This window comes from Triturus cristatus, chromosome 5_1, assembly GCF_964204655.1.
Source record: "Triturus cristatus chromosome 5_1, aTriCri1.1, whole genome shotgun sequence".
Taxonomy (NCBI): Eukaryota; Metazoa; Chordata; class Amphibia; order Caudata; family Salamandridae; genus Triturus; species Triturus cristatus.
The window spans coordinates 47,857,136-47,879,778 of NC_140587.1; the positions used below are offsets into that span (position 1 = coordinate 47,857,136).

Genomic DNA, 22,643 nt, shown 5'->3' on the forward strand with positions numbered 1-22,643 from the left:
CCCGCGATCGGGCCAGGGCTAGACTGACTTCTATCGCTATGGTTTATGGACGGGCTGGCCTGGGACTGGAACTGTATGTATGTTTTGCGCGCACTCGTCGCGACTTGTATCCCTTCGCTTAAACTGTGGTGCCATGGTATCTTTGCATGCAGTTTTTTGGCGTAGAGGGCTCTCAGTGTGTGGGGGCCATAACTGGCTGATGGTTCGGGGCGCTCTGGTGTCCAGTGGGCTCCTCCCCATCTTCTTTTCTGTTTTCTTCCCTTCTTTACTCTGTTCCTACTTTCTCTCTTCTCTATATTTCGGGTTCATTGGGCGACAGGCACTATGCTGGGGGGGGGGGTAGGCCGTAGCCTCCGCATTGGTGTAGGGTGGGGGGGTAATACTCTGTTCTCAATTAGTTCTATGGGCCTTTCTTCTTTTATGTCTCTGTGCTCTACTTTCTTCGATTCGGGGTCCGGGTGTGGGGTGGATCGAGTGGGGGCGGCTCTGGAGGGGCGCGTACTTGCTCATGTGACTATCCTGATATATCTCTGCACCGCCTCACTGTTTGAGATTTTACTTCCATTGTTGTTCTTACTGATGTTGCTGCTCGCCCGTGTGGTGAAGCTATCTTGCGGACTCGAATCTCCTTTGCTCTTATCCTTCATTGACTTTTTTTTTTCTCTGATAAAATTATCAAAAAAACTTAAAATTAACCTTCACCTCTCCTTCCCCGGGTTTCAAAGATATCTCCAGTATGTGACTTATAACCTGTTGTTAATCCTGATCGTTGATGCACGGGGGCTGTAATGTGGGTATCAGTGCTTTACTGTATCGTGGCCGGCCTGACGGTTGTAGGCCCGTATTTGTTCTTTTAAGATGCACGAATAAAGGTTTTAAAAAAAAAAAAAAAAAAAAAACTGCATAGCCAACTGTCTAAAGGATACCCACAGGTTAGTGTAAAAAGAAATCCTCCTCAGCAGCTTGCTTGTCTGGTATTGAATTAGGTTTGAAAAAACCAGACGGAGTTCTCAAGGCTGGAAAGAAGCAAAAAGAAAGTAAAATAAAATTAAGAAAATAATCGGCCCGGGATATGGAAAAGGCATGAAGTCACCACAACCTCGGAAAAGCGTACTTGCCTTCGATGAAGCCACGTTGATTGACAGCTCTCCCACGGGTTCTGTCGGTACCAAAACAAGTAAAACAATGGTGGGTCCCTATATATGGAGCTTAATGAAGGCGGAACACGGGAATAAAAAACACCTGGAGTTCCCGAAAGGCGCTAGAATGTAACCAGCCAGAAGACGCTGGAATGTAACCGCAGAGCCGGGGAAGGATTAGACAGTTGGCCATGATGAAAGGAGAAATGACGTAATAAAGAGTATAGACGCGCAAAGAAATATAGCGGCTAATCGTGGACGATTGCTGAATCACTCAGTCACCATACCCAAATTTGTTAAAGGGGAAACATATAAAAAGAAAAGACGATCTAGATAGGTGGTGCCTAATAAATAGATAACCAAGAGAGGAAATGCTGAATCGGGCATTTTGGAGGAACAAAATATCGTCCATGTAGACTGGGGGAAATTAAAAAATGAATATATCAACAGTGAATGGGTAATAGGAAAGAGAAATATGCCTGCAGGCCCCAAGAAAATAAGCCACAAAGTAAGGGATAAATGAACCAAAGAAAGAGAACTAGGAGGAAAAAAGTGTGAAGGAAAAACAAATAAGTGCGCACAACTTGAGGCGCAAAAGTGAAAGCAGGCTGTCTGGCGAGTGGTGTGCGATGTGCGCGCACCATGACGAGAGAGGAAAGCCATATGGCGCCTCTGCTCGTCATTGTGCGCATAACCGCACGCCCGTCGCCAGTGCACGCGCCAGTGGGCTAAAGCACTTTCCCAAAAGTGGATTGCATGGCGGCACGATGCACGTGATTGTGCGCGTGCTCGCCATGCAATCCACTTTTGGGAGCACTTTTGGGAGCCCCTTACTAGAGTCTCGCATAGCGATTGCTACGCAATAGCTAGGCGAGACCTAATAAAGGATGTCAAGTTCCAAGGCGGATTATGCAAGTAGGTTTATTAAGTAAGATGATAAGAAAAGCCCCACCAAGAGCAGCCGTCCTGCTACTCAGCCCATCCTCGAACACTACACTCATCCAACATTCCGCAGTATCATCACAGCAACATTCCACACGCCCAGTCCCACAGGCTGAGCAGCAGGTATTGGTATAACACATCTCCCTTCTTCACAAAGGATAACAATAGAACCTTTCGCATGCAAGCTTCACTAAAGCAAAGAATAACAATAGAAGATCTTGCATGCATGTTTACATTTTAGCAAACTAGACATCATAAAGAAGCATGAAAAAATTAACGATGGAAACATTTCACACATGAAGCATAACAGAATGAGCAACAGGTCATAAAATATTACAATGAAAGCACCATGCACGTTGTCACAGCAAATAAAGGAATCAAAGTTAACCGTAAAATAAGAATACAATCATATCACACTTCTTTACAAAGCAAACATATAGGAATACACACATCTTCTCCCTTTCGGTCCACCAACAACCACATACACTCCACCACACCACAACACCTCTATCAAACCGCTAATATCACAAAAAACGCCAGCAGGATCCCAACTACCAGAGGCGCAGTGGAGAACTGTCCACATAAACTGACAAAAACCATCATGAAAAATCAAGGGAAAAGAGAAACACCTTGGCTTAAACTGCCCCTCACCCTAACCCAAAGTAAGGGTAGAACAACTCTTGAGGCAGAAAGCGCTCGGCCTGAATAATGCCCTTCATCCTAACCCAAAGTAAGGATGGAAAACTCTTGACTGACACTAAATATATAGAAACCTCAAACTCCCATGAACACCCACGAGTTAGCTTAACCGGTGCCCTTCACCCCAACCCATAGTAGGGATGGACAAACTCTTGAATAACAAGAAGTTGGGCTTCAACACCTGCCCTTCACCCTTACCCAGTAGGAAGGATGTCACCCAAAAAACATTTGAAACACCCCTAAATTGGCTCAATCGCTGCCCTTCACCCCAAACCCATAGTAAGGGTCGAATAAAAACAATTTCACTCACACATCAAATCTTCAAACTCTCAAGGGTTGGCTTAAACTTGCCCCTCACCCTTTCCCCGTAGGAAGGGTGGATCAAAAAACTTAAAAGACATTCATTTTGCTTAAATTCTGCCCTTCAGCCTTTCCCCACAGAAAGGGTAGAAAAAAAACAAATTTTCAAACACAAAATCACCTTGATTAATGAGACAGGCTTACTGTGTGGGGTGCCCAACACACCCTCAATGGACAAAACACCCTTGCAAAATGATATATAGAACACTAGTCCCCAGAAACACTCAAGATCAGTTCAGGTTCTCAAACCTCTGACACACTCAAATTCACTATAGGCATAGTAAGTGCTCACCACTCTAATACACTCTACCTCTGCCACACTCAACCTAAAGTACATATAGTCAATCGCTCAAAAACATATGCAGGCCCTATGTTCATCCTTTCCCTGAGCTGGCCTCAGGCTGCCAGGGGGAGCAAATGCCTGATACAGGCCCAGCGTTCATCCTTCCCAGAGCCCCTGGAGGGTACCGGGAGGATTAAGTGTTTGACACAGGCCCAGCGTTCATCCTTCCCAGAGCCCCTGGAGGGTACCGGGAGGAGTAAGTGTCTGATACAGGCCCAGCGTTCATCCTTCCCAGAGCCCCTGGAGGGTACCGGGAGGAGTAAGTGTCTGATACAGGCCCAGCGTTCATCCTTCCCAGAGCCCCTGGAGGGTACCGGGAGGAGTAAGTGTCTGATACAGGCCCAGCGTTCATCCTTCCCAGAGCCCCTGGAGGGTACCGGGAGGAGTAAGTGTCTGATACAGGCCCAGCGTTCATCTTTCCCAGAGCCCCTGGAGGGTACCGGGAGGAGTAAGTGTCTGATACAGGCCCAGCGTTCATCCTTCCCAGAGCCCCTGGAGGGTACCGGGAGGAGTAAGTGTCTGATACAGGCCCAGCGTTCATCCTTCCCAGAGCCCCTGGAGGGTACCGGGAGGAGTAAGTGTCTGATACAGGCCCAGCGTTCATCCTTCCCAGAGCACCTGGAGGGTACCGGGAGGAGTAAGTGTATGATACAGGCCCAGCGTTCATCCTTCCCAGAGCACCTGGAGGGTACCGGGAGGAGTAAGTGTCTGATACAGGCCCAGCGTTCATCTTTCCCAGAGCCCCTGGAGGGTACCGGGAGGAGTAAGTGTCTGATACAGGCCCAGCGTTCATCCTTCCCAGAGCCCCTGGAGGGTACCGGGAGGAGTAAGTGTTTGACACAGGCCCAGCGTTCATCCTTCCCAGAGCCCCTGGAGGGTACCGGGAGGAGTAAGTGTCTGATACAGGCCCAGCGTTCATCCTTCCCAGAGCCCCTGGAGGGTACCGGGAGGAGTAAGTGTCTGATACAGGCCCAGCGTTCATCCTTCCCAGAGCACCTGGAGGGTACCGGGAGGAGTAAGTGTCTGATACAGGCCCAGCGTTCATCCTTTCCAGAGCCTCCTCAGGCTGCCAGGAGTAAATGCCCGATACAGGCCCTACGATCATTCTTTCGAGAGCCCTCTCAGGCTGTAAGAAGGAGTAAGTGCTTGATACAGGCCGTACATTCATCCTTTGCCCCCCTCAGGCAGACAGGAGGAGTAAGTGCTTGATACAGGCCATACATTCATTATTTGCCCCCCTCAGGCAGGCAGGAGGAGTAAGTTCTTGATACAGGCCATACATTCATTCTTTTGAGAGCCCTCTCAGGCTGCAAGAAGGAGTAAGTGCTTGACACAGGCCTTACGTTCATCCTTTCCCTGAGCCCCCTCAGGATGCCGGGAGGAGTGAGTGCCCGATACAGGCCCTACGTTCATCCTTTCTCCTCCCGGCAGCCTGCGTGGGCTCTGGGAAAGTGTAGATACAGGCCGTACGTTCATCCTTTCCCCGAGCTCACCTCGGGCTGCCAGGAGTAAATGCCCGATACAGGCTCTACATTAATTCTTCAGAAAGTCCCCTCAGGCTGCCAGGAGGAGTAAGTTCGTGATAAAGGCCCTACATTCATCCTTTCCAGAGCACCCGCAGGCAGAAGGAGTAAGTACCCCATACGTTCAGACTCCACCCCGCACCCCCAAAGAACAGGAACAGGGGCTCTCAGACTGCACGTCCTCATCACAGGCACAGGAGGGATGCTCTAAACCGCGTGTGTGGAGGGCTCCGGCAGATTGACAGGGAGTAATGGAAAAGGTCCCCAGTTCAGGGGCCCCGGGAGAAGAGCTCTCATCCGGGCCTGGCGTGAACAGCAACCTTGGTAGTCAGACACATAAAGACGGATCCATCCTTCAAAATAACTCCGAATATACGAGGGTTCAAGGCTGTACGACCCCGCTCACTCCCAGCCGTATCTTCACATCACTAAAATAACTGTTAATCGAAAAGAAAAGCAGACGTGCTCGCCGGATGCAAGAGGGCGCAGCGCCCGGGACTAAAATACACATTACAAGTAACCCCAGGCAGGGTTAGGGCCCCAGAAGAGCCTGCGGGGCAACCCTAGAGAGCCCACCCTCCCACCCTCTAACACCACAGTACCGGCAGGAGGGCCGCAGCACCGGCAAGGGGGGACTAGCGCGGCAGCACCGGCAAGGGGGGGCCCACGACACGGCAAGCAGCAGCGGCTAGGGGGTAGGCCAGGGTGACTCAGGGTACACTCCCTGGGTGAGACTTAGCAAATAAAGAGTAACAGCAGGAGGGTACCTTCAGGTGCCGAGCCCTGGACAGACACCGGCAAGTAATGCTGGAGTGTGGAACGCGGAGAGGCCTGGTGAGAGCACAGTGTAACAGTAAGACAGTACCAGCAATCCTGGCCAGACACAGGAGAGTAATGCTGGAGTGTGGAGCAAGGACCGGCCTGGATTCTGAAGAGAGCGGTGTAACAAGTAGGACAGTACCAGCAAACCTGGGCAGACACAGGCTGGTAATGCAGGAGTGTGGCGCAATGGTAGACCTGGAGCTGATGACAGCATAGAGTAACAGTAGGACAGTACCGGCAAACCTGGGCAGACACAGAAGAGTAATTCTGGAGTGTGGAGCAAGAACAGGCCTGGGGCTGGTGGAGTGGGTTGTGTAGATTGGGGTAGGGTGGAGTGGGCAGATTGGAGTTGAGTGGGGTAAATTGGAGTGGAGTACAGTGGATTAGGGTAGACTGGAGTGGAGTGTGATAGACTGGATTGGGGATGGATAGATGGAAGTTGTGTGGTAGAGTGTAGTAAGGTAGATTGGAGTGGGGTAGAGAGGGGTGGGGTACATTGGAATGGGGTAGGCTGAGTTTGGGTGGGCTGGTTGCACTAGGGTAGATTGGGGTACAATGGAGTGGAGTGAGATAGATTGGAGTGGAGTACGATAGACTGCAGTGGTGTAGAGTTACTAAAGAAAGCAGGGGCAGACGTCAATAACCTGAAGAATGATCGACCTGTATCTAGGCTCTCCTTCCTGGTCAAAGTAGTGGAACAACATGTGCTCAGAACACTCTCCCTGTTCTTCAAGGAACATCAGCTGCTTCAAGTGCGGCAGGCAGGTTTTAGGGCCCACCACAGTAGAGAGCTGGTGATGCTCGCGGTGCTGGATGAGCTCAGGCTTGCGGCCGATAAGAAGCCTTCTGCGCTGATCCTGCTGGACTGAACAGCCGCGTTTGACATGGTGAACCACGCTCAACTGTTGGTCCGTATTCAGAAGTTGGGAATCTCAGGGGTGGCGTATCAATGGATTTTCTCCTTCTTGAAGGACCGGACACAAAAGGTTCAGCTAGGGGGCTGTGTGTCCAGTAAAGGTGCACTGTCCTGTGGAGTTCCACAGGGGTCCGCGCTGTCCCCACTGCTTTTTACCATCTATCTCCAGCCACTGGTGGCAGCATAAGCACAAATGGACTGTCAAGTGTTCAACTACGCGGATGACACTCAATTGATTCTTCAGATCGGCAGCTCTTTTCAAAGCAGCGTGTACAGAACATCCATAGGTATGCAATTAACTGGATGACCGCCAACTCTCTTAAAGTAAACCCTGATAAGACTGAGGTACTAGCCATCACCACGGCATACAATCCCTGGTCTTACCTCTTTTGGCCACAAGAGCTTTGTGCTACACCTACACCAGTGCCTGTTGTGAAGAGCTTAGGCATTAAGTTGGATGCTAAGCTTACACGGTCAAACCAAGTGACCACTGTGGTAGGAACTTGTGTGGGCCTTCTGCAGCAACTCAGGAAACTGGTACCCCTCCTTTCATTTTCAACTTTGCGCACTGTGGTGACGGGACAGATTGTATTGCGATTGGACTACGGCAATGCACTATACATTGGGCTACTGGACAAGCGGTTAGGTAAGCTTCAAATAGCAATGAACAACGCAGCAAGATTAACTTTCAAGCTCCCAAGACGTTCACATGCTACACCACTGTGGCAACAACTACGCTGGCTCCCAATTAAGCAGAGGGCCAGGTTTAGGGCCTATGTATTGCACTAAAAGCTCTTTATGGGTTGGCACCGAATTACATCAAGGATCGCCAAAGGAGATACGTGCCGGGACTTTACCTCCGCTCGTCCGAGGCAAGCCTGTTGTCCTGTCCTCGGTTTGACAAAGTCACCATGGATGGACGAGCTTTCTCAGTTCTGATTCCCCCAACTGTGGAATAGGTTGCCAGAGAGTTTGCACAGGGAAGCTATTCTCCTTCCATTCAGGAAAAAACTAAATATGTTTTTGCTCACACAGGCTTGGGGACAAGATGAGTTCTGATCGTGTAGGCTCTGGGATAGAAAACTGCTGGTATGGTTCTGTAATTCTTTCATAAGCGCTAAGAGTCCGCTGGTGATTATGCGCTATACAGTGGGGTGGAGTAGAGGGAAGTTGAGTGTGGTAGATTGGAGTGAGGTGGAGTGGGGTACATTGGAGTGGAGTGAAGTTGGGTAGACTGAAGTGGGGTAGACGAGTGGAGTGGTGTAGATCGGGGGGCTATATTGGGATAGATTGGTGTGGGGCTGCATGGAGTGTGATAGGATGGAGTGGGAATTGGTAGAGGGAAGTTGTGGAGTGGGGTAGAGAAGGGTGGGGTACATTACAATGGGGTATATTGAGTTTAAGTGGACTGGGGTAGATTGGGGTGGGGTGTATTGCAATGGGATAGATTGAGTTTGGGTGGGCTGGGTTACAATGGGGTAGATTTGGATACAGTGGAGCAGGGTGCATTGGAGTATAGTGGAGTGGATTAGGGTAGACTGGAGTGGAATGTGATAGACTGGAATGAGGATGGATAGATGGAAGTTGTGTGGTAGAGTGGAGTGGAGTGGGATAGGCTGGAGTGGGATACATTGGAATGGGGTAGATTGAGTTTGGGTGGGCTCGGTTGCATTGGGGTGGCGTGGCATAGAGTTAAGTGGGGTACATTGGATCGGAGTGAGGTAGATTGGAGTGGAGTACGGTAGACTGGAGTGGTGCAGAGTGTGGTAGATTAGAGTGTGGTACATTGGAGTGGAGTGGGGTAGGGTAGACTGGAGTGTGATATGTTGGAGTTGGGATTGGTAGATGAAGTTCTGTGGTGGAGTGGGGTAGGGTACATTGGAATCAGGCATATTGTGTTTGGATGGGCTGGGTTGCATTTGGGTAGATTGGGGTGGAGTGGGGAAGAGTGGAATGGGGTATACTGGTGTGGAGTGAGGTAGATTGGAGTGGAGTACGGTAGACTGGAGTGGTGTACAGTGGAGTGGGGTGGAGTAGAGGGAAGTTGAGTGTGGTAGATTGGAGTGGAGTAGATTGCAGCGAGGTGGAGTGGGGTACATTGGGGTGGAGTGAAGTGGGGTGGAGTGAAATGGGGTAGACTTGAGTGAAGTGGTGTAGATCGGGGTGGGCTATATTGGGATAGAGTGGGGTAGATTAGAGTGGACAGTGATAGGAGGGAGTCGGGATTAGTAGATGGAAGTTGTGTGGTGGAGTGACGTGGGGTAGATTGGGGTGGGGTACATTGGAGTGGAGTGGGGTAGACTGTGGTGAATTGGAGTGGGGTAGATCGGAGTGGAGTACGATAGATTGTGGTGGTGTGGGGTAGAGTGGAGTGGAGTGTGACAGATTAAAGTGAAGTGGGGTAGATGGAAGTTGAGTGTGGTAGGTTGGAGTGGAGTAAATTGGAGTGGGGTAGATTGGGGTGAAGTAGATTGGGTGGAGTGGTGTAGACTGGAGTAGAGTGGGGTAGAGTTGAGTAAATTTGAGTGGGGTAGATTGCTATACATTGAAGTGGGGTGGAATGTGGTAGACATGGGTAAATTGGGGGTGGAGTATATTGGGATAGATTGGGGTGGAGTGGGGCATATTGGAGTGGAGAGGGGTAGAATGAAGAGCAGTGGGTAGCTTTGGATAGAGTGGGTTGGGATATAGTGGGGTAGATTGCAGTGGAGTAAATTGGACTGGAGTGTGGGATATTGCAGAAGAGTAGCGCAGATTGGGGTAGAGTGGTGAAAACTGGAGCGTAGTGTAGCTGTGGCCGTTAAGCTACATCACTTGCACCCTAGTGCCTATGAATATTGGGCGTCCGAAAGCACTTTTGGTGACGAGCACATGCAACAAATCTAACAATACTGCAAGGAGTAAAAGTTGATCTTGAAGAGTAAACAACTGTATAAAATATATCAACACAATAACAAATAAAATATTAAGAATGAGAGAGAAACATTCAAGGTAGCTCGAGTACTTATTCATATCCAACACAATAGTCTGCATAGGTTTTAGAAACCGGAGATAAATATGACCCAAAAATATTTCTTGATATGGCAAGAGAAATCGGTGACATACCAACCATATCAAGTTAATGATTAAAGCAAACTCTATACTACCAAGCTTGAAAGGCATTAGAAGTATTTTCCAGTTTTTATTAATCTGTTGAACAGCAAGAGCTATCAAAGTCTAATAAACAAGTGTCAAAAAGTCAATGTTCCCAAACGTCAACAATACTACCCAAAAATATTCATGAAAAAAGGAAAAGAAGTGTTGGTATTAAACGAACGATTAAACTGAGCTCAACTTTGGATGCAAAATGCATGTATAGATGTACAGGTAAAAAATGCACACGAAAAAGATCAACATTTTCATGTTTATAAGACCAACAGAAGTGTCACCATTTGTATACAATTCTGGTGTTGAGCCTGGGATTACAAGTAACCTAAAATAAATAAAATAGATTGAATGACAGTAGCAGTGCGCACAGTTTTACGTATATGGGGCCAAATTTTATTCCAAATTTCCATAGGCCAAGTAATTATAGAGGTCATTCCCAATCCAATCCAATCTCAGACTGTAAACGTGAATGAGCGTCCTCCTTATGAAATTATCTAGGTTGGAAGCGTTGGGGCCATGTGACCGAAGCAGAACAAAACCATCATTTTCCCCGGGTAGAAGAGTCAGGCTGAGAAGAACAGGCTCCTCAATACAGAATTAGGTATACAATGAGGTTTCACGAGAGAGGAGTTTGGTAAAGAAAAACAATGCGAATATCTATAAATGAGAGAATAGAAGCCTTTTGGAATAATTGGTTCCTCCAAAGTAACGCATTTTTCGCCATGTAGACCTACAAATAGTTTTGCCATTTAGTTTAAGGAGATTATTATGCTGAATAGAAGATTTAAAAAAATCTCTTTTGAAAAACCCGAGGAAAATAAATCCGCTGTAAAAGGCTACATGAATATTGAATAATAACAGATGCTAACGAAGAGGGCTTCTGTGAGAACGAGAATGTTTCTTTAGACATTCTTTCTATGTATTGTGAAATGCAGCAAATGACGTCATCTCGAGGCCTTCAGACTCGCGTGCTCTGCTGACTTCCCACTGAACGTACAGTCCCTTCAATCCAAGCCAGCGTGAAGCTGCCTCCACTATCTGATAAACGCATCCAGCATGTTCACCAAGTCCCAAGGAAGAATGTTTAGATTTGTGTAAAGCACAGCCTGTACTTCTGCTTCACCGGTGAATCGTCGCCTTTGCTGGACACCCACACGGTCCTAAACAGGCCCTCCCCTCTGCTTTACATTTAATCTTGAATCTTGATTAACCATTAGTCGTGAATCAGAAAGTCTGTTCTCGGAGACTGCCTCAGGGCCGCATTATAAAACTTGAAATACAATAAAAAGTAACAGCGAGTCATTATTTCATTGCAGTGTCTCGTTGGTCTGCTGTCTTTGTACTGTGGCTTTCCAATAATGAAGAACTCACCGTGGATTTGTTATTTTTAATGAATGTGTCAAATTAAAAATGGTTCTTGAACTTTTGCAACGGTCCTGAAAATTATAACTTAAAAATAAATATACTTCTCCTACAAAGCTCTTGCATTTAACTTAATGTTTTAAGATCTATGCCAATTGCTTAGTTCATATAAGCCGTATTTCCATAGGTGGAACATTTTGTGTTGAGGCTACGTTCCGGATGAAACTACTACTCTTGCCAGAAAATAAGAAACCGAACCTTCATTTTCCTCTTCCAATAACGGATTATTGAATGATTTTATTAAAACATTTGACAATGTGCCCTTACTTAAAAATCTTTTATATCGCTGTATAACTCAAGACGGGCCTGAACTCAGTGCAGGTTTTTAATGAAGACCTTTGCAGTCAGTCACTGGCCAACTTTGCGGTCTGCGTTACAAAAAGTACAAGCATTAGCAGTGCAATCGGTCTCGCATTTGCGAGCGTCACAGCTATTGCCGATGTAAATGACCATGTCTTAACCATGTGTTTTGGTTTGGAGTGGAGTGGAGTGATGTATGTGGTGTGGAGTGGAATTATGTGAGTTGGATTGGAATTGGAAATTGTGAGGTGTGGAATGCATTTGTGTACTTGTTAACTAACCCCTGACCTTCTGCCTCTAATCTCACTTCTCTCTACCCTTCCAACTCCCTCCCTTCCGCTTTACACTCTATCATCCCACTTGCATTTCCTCTCCCTTCGCGTTCTCCCTTCTATATTTCTGCACGGCTCCTCTCATCTAACCATATTTGACTTTTTCATTCTCTCCTTATCCTTGCTTCCCTCTCTCGACCTCCTTCCTGCACTTTCTTATTCTATTCACTAAGCCCGGTCTCGCTCTTCGGCTTCTATATTTTGTCTATATTGTCACCCTATACCTACGCCTTTTTCCAGGTAACTGCTGTTATGCTTTCATTCTCTGCCCCATTTTAAAGCATAACTATGTAGTTTTGGATGCTTGTTCAGTACCTAAATTTCAAGATAAGGCGGTACTTTGGCCTGTCAGTCTCATCCAAAGGCCATATTCTCTTAGTCCTTGCAACATACATTTGTCGTCACCCCCTCCACATGTGTAGCAAGCCCAGCTGCGTGCCTGGGCAGGCCTGGCCCCATGATCATCACTGACTCCTTTGTGCCTGAGCCAACTTTCCAGGAAAATCGTAAATTGGCACTGAAAAAAACGCAGTACCTCAATTTTTAAAGTCTTGCCTACACAGTGTCTCTTAGAGAAATTTTGTTTGCAGTCAGTGAACTTCCAGCCCGCCAACTGCTTTTCATTTGTGTTCAGTGTCAATGTTAAATGCTTGCTGTTAGGTGGTCAGGGCGTGCTAGACTGCCCTCCATTTCGTCTTTCGAACTCACCCATACAGCATCACCCAATTACTTGCTCTTCCACAGCTCTGTTTGTGGGAGCTACTTTTTAGGGTCAAGCTTGCGTGAACAGCATGCGCTCTCGCTTGATAGACACTAATGTGTACATTAAGGGGATTCCAACTTACCCACTGCTTACCATTCCTGTTGAAAGTATTGTTTACATTGCTTTTTAGGTCTTGTGACATAAGCAGCACATGCGCTGCTCTCGTCTTACGAGGCTTCTTGGAATCGATACGATTCCAGAAGCCTCGTCCCAGCTCTGCCATCAGCTTTCATTTGTGCGTGTTGTTTGGCGTAACAAATTATGCCAAAGGCAGTGCAATGATTGCACTGAAGGCATGCCAATCATTCCTTGTTGCCACCCTGTCTCCTTTTAGGCACGCCCACCGGGGTTGGATCGTTTACGGGAGGATTTACACTCTTTCCTTTAAAGGACTCGAAGCACTATTTTTTTCTCATTTGCAGCGCCGTCCACACGCTTGTAATGGCCGCAGACAGCCTCTCCTGCTTCAGCCCCCCACCCTCACAAAATGTGGAATTCTGCTGCATCATCAACGCACCTTATCTCTCTGGTGTTTCGTTTTTTAAAGCAATGCATTTATTTAAGCATTATGAGGAGCAGACGAGTATATTTCGTGTGAGGCGGGGTTGGACTACAGAGGTATGTTTGAATGGTCCTAGTTAAGGATACGATGTATATTTGTAATACATGTTCTGGTTTGCAGACATGAACCTAGTGGTCTTCGGGGTAGTTAGCCAGGCCTTGGAAGAAACATGGGCTCTCGTCCGACAGGTAGTGCAGTGTCATCTTAGATCTTGCACGGCAAGGATGCAATGAGCCCCAGTGGGACACTCACCGCTTAGAGGTGATGCAGACACACCACAGAATGAACACAAGTGCCTTTTGTGCACCCCACATGTGCGTCTGTTGTGACTCCGCGTTTGTGCCCTGGTGCTGTGCACACAGAAGCAGAGCAGTGGGAAGCAGGGCTGCAGGAACAGAGGCACCTGGAGAGTACTCGGCCTTTGTGTACATTATCGTGACCCTCTGTCGGGCAGCAGCTCAGTGCTGTATTTAACGATTGGAGGAGATGAGACCCCCTGATGTACACACACTCGCTGTGCATCAAGAGGCAGAGAACCAGATCAGCATAGCTGCTGTAGAGCTGGAGAAACCAGGTCGGCAGAGCTGCTTTAGAGGGAGAGAACCAGGTCAGCAGAGCTGCTATAGAGACAGAGAACCAGGTCAGCAGAGCTGCTTTAGAGACAGAGAACCAGGTCAGCAGAGCTGCTTTAGAGACAGAGAACCAGGTCAGCAGAGCTGCTCTAGAGCCTAAGAACAAGGTCAGCAGAGCTGCTGTAGAGCCAGAGAAATCAGGTCAGCAGAGCTGCTCTAGAGCCTAAGAACCAGGTTAGCACAGCTGCTCTAGAGCCAGAGAACCAGGTCAGCAGATTTGCTGTAGAGTCAGAGAAACCAGGTCAGAAGAGCTGCTTTAGAGGGAGAGAACCAGGTCAGCAGAGCTGCTCTAGAGCCTAACAATCAGGTCAGCAGAGCTGCTCTAGAGCCAGAGAACCAGGTCAGCAGAGCTGCTCTAGAGCCAGAGAACCAGGTCAGCAGAGCAGCTCTAGAGCCAGAGAATCAGGTCAGCAGAGCAGCTCTAGAGCCAGAGAACCAGGGCAGCAGAGCAGCTCTAGAGCCAGAGAACCAGGTCAGCAGAGCAGCTCTAGAGCCAGAGAATCAGGTCAGCAGAGCAGCTCTAGAGCCAGAGAACCAGGGCAGCAGAGCAGATTTGGAGCCAGAGAACCAGGTCAGCAGAGCAGATTTAGAGCCAGAGAACCAGGTCAGCAGAGCTGCTTTAGAGCCAGAGAACCAGGTCAGCAGAGCTGTTGTAGAGCCAGGTCAGCAGAGCTGCTCTAGAGCCAGAGAGCCAGGTCAGCAGAGCTGCTCTAGAGCCAGAGAGCCAGGTCAGCAGAGCTGCTCTAGAGCCAGAGAACCAGGTCAGCAGAGCTGCTCTAGAGCCAGAGAAACCAGGTCAGCAGAGCTGCTCTAGAGCCAGAGAAACCAGGTCAGCAGAGCTGCTCTAGAGCCAGAGAAACCAGGCCAGCAGAGCTGCTTTAGAGGGAGAGAACCAGGTCAGCAGAGCTGCTCTAGAGCCTAAGAACTAGGTCAACAGAGCTGCTCTAGCTGACACCGACAGACCGACACACCGACACAGACACGCCGACACAGACATGCCGACACAGACACAGACACGCCGACACAGACACGTCGACACAGACCGACCGACACAGACAGACCGACACAGACAGACCGACACACCGACTGACTCTGACAGACCGACCGACACAGACAGACCGACCGACACAGACAGACCGACCGACACAGACAGACCGACCGACACAGACAGACCGACCGACACAGACAGACCGACCGACACAGACAGACCGACCGACACAGACAGACCGACCGACACAGACAGACCGACCGACACAGACAGACCGACCGACACAGACAGACCGACCGACACAGACAGACCGACCGTCACTGACAGACCGACCGTCACTGACAGACCGACCGACACTGACAGACCGACCGACACTGACAGACCGACCGACACTGACAGACCGACCGACACTGACAGACCGACCGACACTGACAGACCGACCGACACTGACAGACCGACCGACACTGACAGACCGACCGACACTGACAGACCGACCGACACTGACAGACCGACACTGACAGACCGACACTGACAGACCGACACTGACAGACCGACACTGACAGACCGACACTGACAGACCGACACTGACAGACCGACACTGACAGACCGACACTGACAGACCGACACAAACAGACCGACACTGACAGACCGACACACCGACTGACTCTGACAGACCAACCGACCGACACAGACCGACCGACAAAGACCGACCGTCACTGACAGACCGACCGTCACTGACAGACCGACCGTCACTGACAGACCGACCGTCACTGACAGACCGACCGACACAGACAGACCGACACAGACAGACCGACACAGACAGACCGACACAGACAGACCGACACAGACAGACCGACACAGACAGACCGACACAGACAGACCGACACAGACAGACCGACACAGACAGACCGACCGCCACTTACAGACCGACACTGACAGACTGACAGACCGACAGACACTGACAGACCGACCGACACTGACAGACCTACCGACACTGACAGACCTACCGACACTGACAGACCTACCGACACTGACAGACCTACCGACACTGACAGACCTACCGACACTGACAGACCTACCGACACTGACAGACAGACCTACCGACACTGACACCGACAGACAGACCGACCGACCGACACTGACCGACCGACTGACAGACACACACTGACAGACACACACACACTGACAGACACACACTGACGACAGACACTGACCGACAGACACTGACCGACACTGACTAACATTAGGTCTCGCCTTTCATTAAGTTAAAGCCATTTGCTTTGCTATACAATACCATTAGAAAAGCAAATAGCTTTAACTTAATCAAAGGCGAGACCTATTGCATTTTCAATGCTTGGTCTCCATCCTGTTGGCTTTTTTTTAGTGGTATGGACCTCACACTGAGCTCTGCAATCCACGTTGCAAATCCAAGAAGTGGTACTTGGTTTTCACAGGCCAATGCGTATTTGGCTCAAGGCAAAATTACCCGTCCAGGTTTTATCCCCTAGATGGTTTTTGTCAGACTTCCAGCATTTTAGCCCATATTTATTGATGACATTAGGCATGTATCTAAGATAGAGCTGTACCCTACATCAAAATTCAGTGCAAAAGTGGGAAGTCTGCTGGGAGCATGATCAAAGTCTTCCAGAGGTTTCTTTCAGGGGGAAATTTCGTTTCCAAGTGATCAGCAAGCTGAAAGGATGGCATGGATTGTGGTCTTCAACTTTTTAATAGCCTTTCTGATATGTGCTTCCCAGTTCATGTTGCTGGTCAGAGTGAAGCCCTGGTATGAAAAGTTACTTACCTGCTCCAGCTTTGAGCCACTGATGGTAAAGACTCAGTCATGTTACCGTTTTTTTTCTGAAGACCAGTGTTTTTCCTCTTAGTGATTATTTTCAGGTAATTTGCTGTGCAGTGTTTCTCCATGGCTGTTAACTGAGCTTGTAGCCCTTTTGCTGTCAGAGCAATAGGGATAGAACCATCGGCATAATTTAGTGCTGGCGCCTGAAAGCCCTTAATGGTGGACAGGGAGCCTTGCAATACTTCTTCGTAGAAGCCCTTTTTAGGTCTTGCCTAGCTGCGAGCATGTGCTGTTGCTGCGAGGGGTACTGTATGCAGTAAAGGGCTTGGAGCTCCGCCATCAATTACCATTTGCAGGCTTGATAGTCAATCACAGTAGCTGCATCCTAATTGGCCAGCATATGTCTGACATCACTTCAGTTTGCTTTTCTGCAGCACAGACAAAGTACTATTTAATTTAGTTTAATTTGTGTACCTCCGCTACTGGTGCTGTACTTCTGCCTCTATTAAGACTATGTTTTTATCATTTCACTTCGGCATTTAAGTCACTTGCTATTGTTTCAGATAGGTGTTTAATTATTTTTTTCACGTGCATTGGCATTGCTTCACTTAAATTTTATCACTTCAGTTCGGCATTTTTTTTCCACATGCATCGGCAAAACACATTGCCAAAGCCAATAGCTCTCAAAAGGCGAGACCTACTTGCTTTGCCAATGCTTGTTTAGGTTTAGACTTGTATTTTTATGAGGAGTGTTTCTATTTTCTCGAAATGGATCCATTGGGGAGACCTGGCTTTTGATTTTTTTTGTCAGCCTTGAGAGGAAAAAAAATACACTGGGCAACTGTCGGCACATTTTGTGAGCTAGCCTGGTATGTGGCACTGTGGAAACTATTGCATTGGATAAGTGGAATCTGCAAACTGCAGGAAGATAGGAAAGCACAGAGTGCGAGTTTGCCCTATCATGATGTGCATGCTCCCTGTATGTCTTGGATTGTAGCATATGCGCGCCATTGCAAAGGCCTCATAACGTTTGGTGTAGGTGTTGTTTTGAGCCCATAACCACCGCTTTCTTGGCCTCTTGACAGCTGGCTGGAGGCTACACACCTTAGCCATATCTACACAAAAACATTGACAGCGCCAATAGGTCTTGCGTAGGGGAAACCTATTGGCTTTGCCAATACTTGTTACATTTCTGCTGCTTTTAAACATGTCAATTATTTTGCCTTTGCCTCCTTCTTGTGCTATATCAGTAAGGTTCTCGCAGAGCACACTACCACGTACCAAGGTTTCTTGATTCTAGAAGAAACAGAGACATCTAGGATGCCAATTTTCTTAGTCCTAAACCATAGAGATCACACATCTTTTTAACAGTTTGCAAAATGACCTGGTCTAGTTTCCTAGTTCTAATTCCTTCGTCTGCAGTCTCCTCATTTCCTTTGTTCAGTTTTTTGTCAGTATCTTTCTTTTCGTTGTTTTCCCTTTACAGTTACAGATTTCTATTTTACAACTCGAGTGCTCATGTCCTAACTCTGTAATACGTAGGATTAACAAACATTTCATGTCACCGGGGATACCATATTGGGGTGTTAGGAGTGGAGACTAGAGTGAGCAAAATACACTAGGACATTAAATACAAATCTAAGACTGGAAATGGTATCCACATGGAGTGGTTGGTGACGCTATACAGAACGAACGTGTATACTAATCTCTAATATGAAACACTCATTTAAACAAAAAACACCACTGCCTGCTAGAACCCAAACAGAAAGCATTGCATTTAAAGACCAGTCCAAAGAAGGCCTTACACAAATCCTAGCAGACCATGCAAGATACAACCCTGCCTGACACGAACGCCTTGCAATAAAAGAAACAGACGGATGTAAAAGCAGTTGTGATTTCGGGACTCAAATAAATGACCGTGGTGTGACTGTGGTGGCATTGAACTGACAGTGTGGCACATGAACATCACTGACAACATGCCAGCATGTCATTTGCATGAAGGACGGGTCGTTCTAGGGGCCCGCATACGGTTCTGAATTTCCATCAAGCTCCTCACATAATCTTTGGCAAGGCCCCTTTTCACTGTCATGCGCCAAATAGACCAACACCTTACAGAGCATGCATTTTAATGACTAATATCAGCATGGATAAAGGGCGTACCACTTTAGGGGCTCGCACACGGTCCTGTTTTTCCATCGAGCACCCTTCATAATCTCTTGGCGCGGCCCTTTGCACCATAATGCGCCAAATAGACCGACACTTTACAGAGCATGTAATTGGCGATTTTAACATTAGATTTGTATCGACCCAGGCAGACTACTGCTTTCTATTTGCCACACTAGCCGGTGACACCCGCCCTGTATAACTTAACCCAATGCATGCCCGCACGGCACTATATTGCACGCCCATGCACCTCATAGTCTTGGCTTTGCGTAAGTGTTGTCTCACCCCGGACTGCCCATACAACCGCCTTTGACCGCACACCTAGGGTGGCGGTTAATTTTGCCTGGCGACAAACGCTACCACATTTTTAAATGTTTATATTGCATCATTTTATGGCATAACTGATGCTGCCTTTTTTATGCTATCGCTTTTGTATAAGATTTTAAGTAATCATACAATAAAGATTCATTCATTCGTGCCAGTGGATTAAGATCCTACCCACTTAGCAGCGTTAGCACCCATTCTAGGGCGCCTGTATAAACGTGACAATGATGAAAAAACCCACAGAAAACAGACAAGAGCACATATGGAATTAGAATGGTGCAAATGTTGCGCTCCGCAGACTGATTAGACAAGGACAAGAGATGCACTCTCCCCCACCCTTATCTCAGACAACCCTCGACTCCCAGGCAGTCTGGAAAAGAAAGGTGGTCACACAGATGTGCACCACCCCTATTGGTCCCACGATGAATGCTTAAGTCAGTTATTCAACTCCCTTTCCTACCGAGAAGAGATCTTGAATTGTGTCTGCCTAGGTGTCCATGAGGGGGCCATGTGCCCCAACACCCACCCTCGAGGGCAGGTAGGTGTTCGGAGTGAGCCAGGTACAATACATAGAAACAGAGCGAGCACATGCGAGCACTCGCACTGCTCAGCGGCAGTCACACGCCCTACTACAGCAGGGTAGTGCGAGGAACCTGGGCACAGGCACTGCTCAGCACTGGCACAGACCGGCGAGTCTCACCTACGCACAGACGAACATTTACAATGCACAACAATAGCCACATGGCTTACCACTGGGCCAGACCCAGTCACACCTGCCCACAGCTGTATCAAAGAGTCGGACCAGCCCTATGACAAGCTAAACCATGTCTAAACCTTCTCACCCCAAGAGATCAGTGTCGCCCCGTCACCCAACGATCGCTGCTGTCATGCATCCATCCTAATGTATCACCAGTCATACATTCATTCCCAAGCTGTTTCAAAAGTCATGAGTCCACCCAGGTGAATCAGCAGCTACAAGAGCTCCTTCACCACAGAGGAGACCATACCTCAGCTATATCATCAGTCGGGGGTTGCTCCAACCAGCCGTGAGCGCCCCTCCCCTATCAGCTAACACAGTAAAGTGTGACTGCAGTTTCTAGGAGCTAGGAGCTACGAGCTGCCAGATTATTTCAAGTGAAAGATCCCATAAGACCTCGCGCCACCGTTGTCTTGGAGACAACATACACTCACATGTCCCAGACCGCGGCCCAGACATAACAGCCCGAGGGCCCTTGGCACTTACCGGCCACCGCAGCTCCATGCTGGAGGCGAGGGCAGGCTGCAGCTGTCTCCTGGGGGCCGCCCCCTCTGGATGGGTGTGTGTCCTGTAGTAGGACAGCGCCTCTGTACGTGTGCAGGTGCTCTCCCTGCCCAGTCCTCTCAGGAGCCCTCTACCTTGCCCTTCTCCGGTCCCTCTCCATCACCTCCCCTCCCAGCTGCCTCTGGACTTTCCTCCCTACGGCCCAGCCCACACCCCTGTGCCCTCCCCTCTCTGCTACCAGCCGCTCCCCTTCTCCACTAGTCCTTGTGGGCCCTCTCTGGCCTGTAGCCCTTCCTTCCTCCCACCCTCTCTTCCACTGGAGCCCTTCTGGCCTCCCAGTCTCTCTTCCACTAGGACCCTCTGACCGACCGACCTCTCTCTTTCACTGGAGCCCTCTGGCCTCCCTCCCCCACTTCCACTGGAGCCCCTCTTTCTCTGGGACCCTCAAGCCTCCCTCCCCCTCTTCTTCTGGGGCCCTCTGGCCTCCCTCCCCTACTTAAACTGGGGTCCCTCTGGCCTCCCTCCCTTACTTCAACTGGGGTCCCTCCAGCTTCCCCGGCTCTCCTGCTGAGTCTAGACCGGGGTACCCTTGGGGTTCCCTGGCAGCCCCTCCCACCCTCTTGTGGTACTACCTCCTTCTACTACTTCCGCAGCTCGAGCCACGCCTCCTCACCGCCTATTGGTCAATAACTTTTTTTTAACCCACGGATGTGCCCTCGAGGCAGCGTACGACCTGATTGGCTGAAAGCCTGCTTGCTTCAATTGGCTGCAGCTGATGGTTCGAGTAGCCTCGCGCACGGTCCAGCCTCCCTTGATTGGTCGCTTCCCGTGCACGGAGAGTTCTGTTCACCAGTGCAGTGTTGACAGATGGACGTGTGTATCGCACGTGAGCCACGTTTTCTCCATTTGTTCGGGGGAAAGACTCACCTGGTAGGTGAAAGACGCGGTGACCAGACGTCCCGGACAGTCCCTATTTTCTGTCGACTGCCTCGGTGTCCCGACAGTTTTGTCTATTTTAAATGTCCCGGTTTTGGGGACAAAGGTCGGGCAATTGAGCAAAGCAGAATTGAAATGCATATTCTCCTTCCACAGGGGACTCTGAAGACTGAAAATAATAATTTATCTTTTTATGTTAGCAACTCAGGAGGAGGTCGGCTGCATGCTCCCAGCAGAGGGGAGACAGGGTGGGGAGTGTTGGGGTGTTTGGGGGAAGAGAGTGTGTGTGTGTGTTTGTTTATTTTATTTTAACTATCTTGTGTCCCGGATTTCAGAGGAGTATCCCCACACCTTTCTAAATTTCAAATACTTCACCCGGTTTTTGGGACAAAGGTCAAGTCTTCCTGTGCAGCAGTGCTTAAAATACGTGCAGGTACTCATTAGATTGAGTTGGGGGCGTGGCTAGTGGGCGGGGTTGGAGGTGGGGTGAGACATGATGATATAAAACACTTCTATTGAGTATTCATTTTGCCCTTGACAGTTGTCTCAGAGTTTCCATATGTGCAGATTAACAGGTGCATATGCTAATAAAGGGTGGTGTGAAGTACTTCTGGGAGCAATGCAAAGAGCTTCTAAACCCTGAATGCAGCCAAGTCATCAACAGTTTTATTAGCTCTTTCTGGCTAAGAATCAATATGCACCAGGACGAGAGCATCATTAATAACAAGCATTAGACGTATTTATTTTCAAATACCTCCTGGGTGTCCTGATTCTCTTCCTCTCTGTTTTAGTTTCTCTCTCACACACAACCAGGCAAATGCACACAAACAAGCAGACAAAGACTCTGTTAATCTACACATCTCTAATCTCTCGATCCCTCCCCACTCATGTCTCTCCCATTTGTATCCATTTCTCTTTCTGCCCCACTCTCTTTACCCCAAAGATATCCTATAATCCTCTACTATCACTCTTTCTATATCTAATCTGCCATCTCCGTTACTCTTTCCATATCTGTCTTAATGGTGGGGTGTCTTCCCCATCTCTGTCTGTGCTTACTCCTTCTGTCTCTATTTTTCCCCCTTTAAACTCTCCTCTGCTCCTTCTATCTCTGCCCACTCACTCTTCACCTTCTTTCACCCCATTCTCCTTCCTCTTCCCTCAGCAGAAGAGCTTGCAGTGGCAGACAGTGCGCACTGCAGGGTCGTGAGCATGTTCAGAGTCCAGTAGGTCAGGGGAAGAATAATACTAGCCTCTGATGAGCAGGTCAG

At 48.6% G+C, this 22,643-nt stretch overlaps 1 protein-coding gene across 6 annotated transcripts in view; it reads right to left on the reverse strand.

Moving 5' to 3' along the window:
* The window catches only part of ADCK5 (aarF domain containing kinase 5), a 311,405-nt gene extending 290,336 nt beyond the window's left edge, over nt 1–21,069 (reverse strand). For 4 of the 6 annotated variants that reach the window (XM_085604360.1, XM_085604363.1, XM_085604362.1 and 1 more), the window contains exon 1: nt 20,422–20,573. In XM_085604360.1, coding sequence (XP_085460486.1) covers nt 20,422–20,439 — 18 coding nt within the window. In that variant the 5' untranslated portion in view covers nt 20,440–20,573. Of the gene's footprint in view, nt 1–20,421 lie in introns of all 6 variants that reach the window. The other 2 variants (XM_085604359.1, XM_085604361.1) reach the window with 2 other exon arrangements.
* Between the last annotated feature and the right edge of the window lie 1,574 nt (nt 21,070–22,643).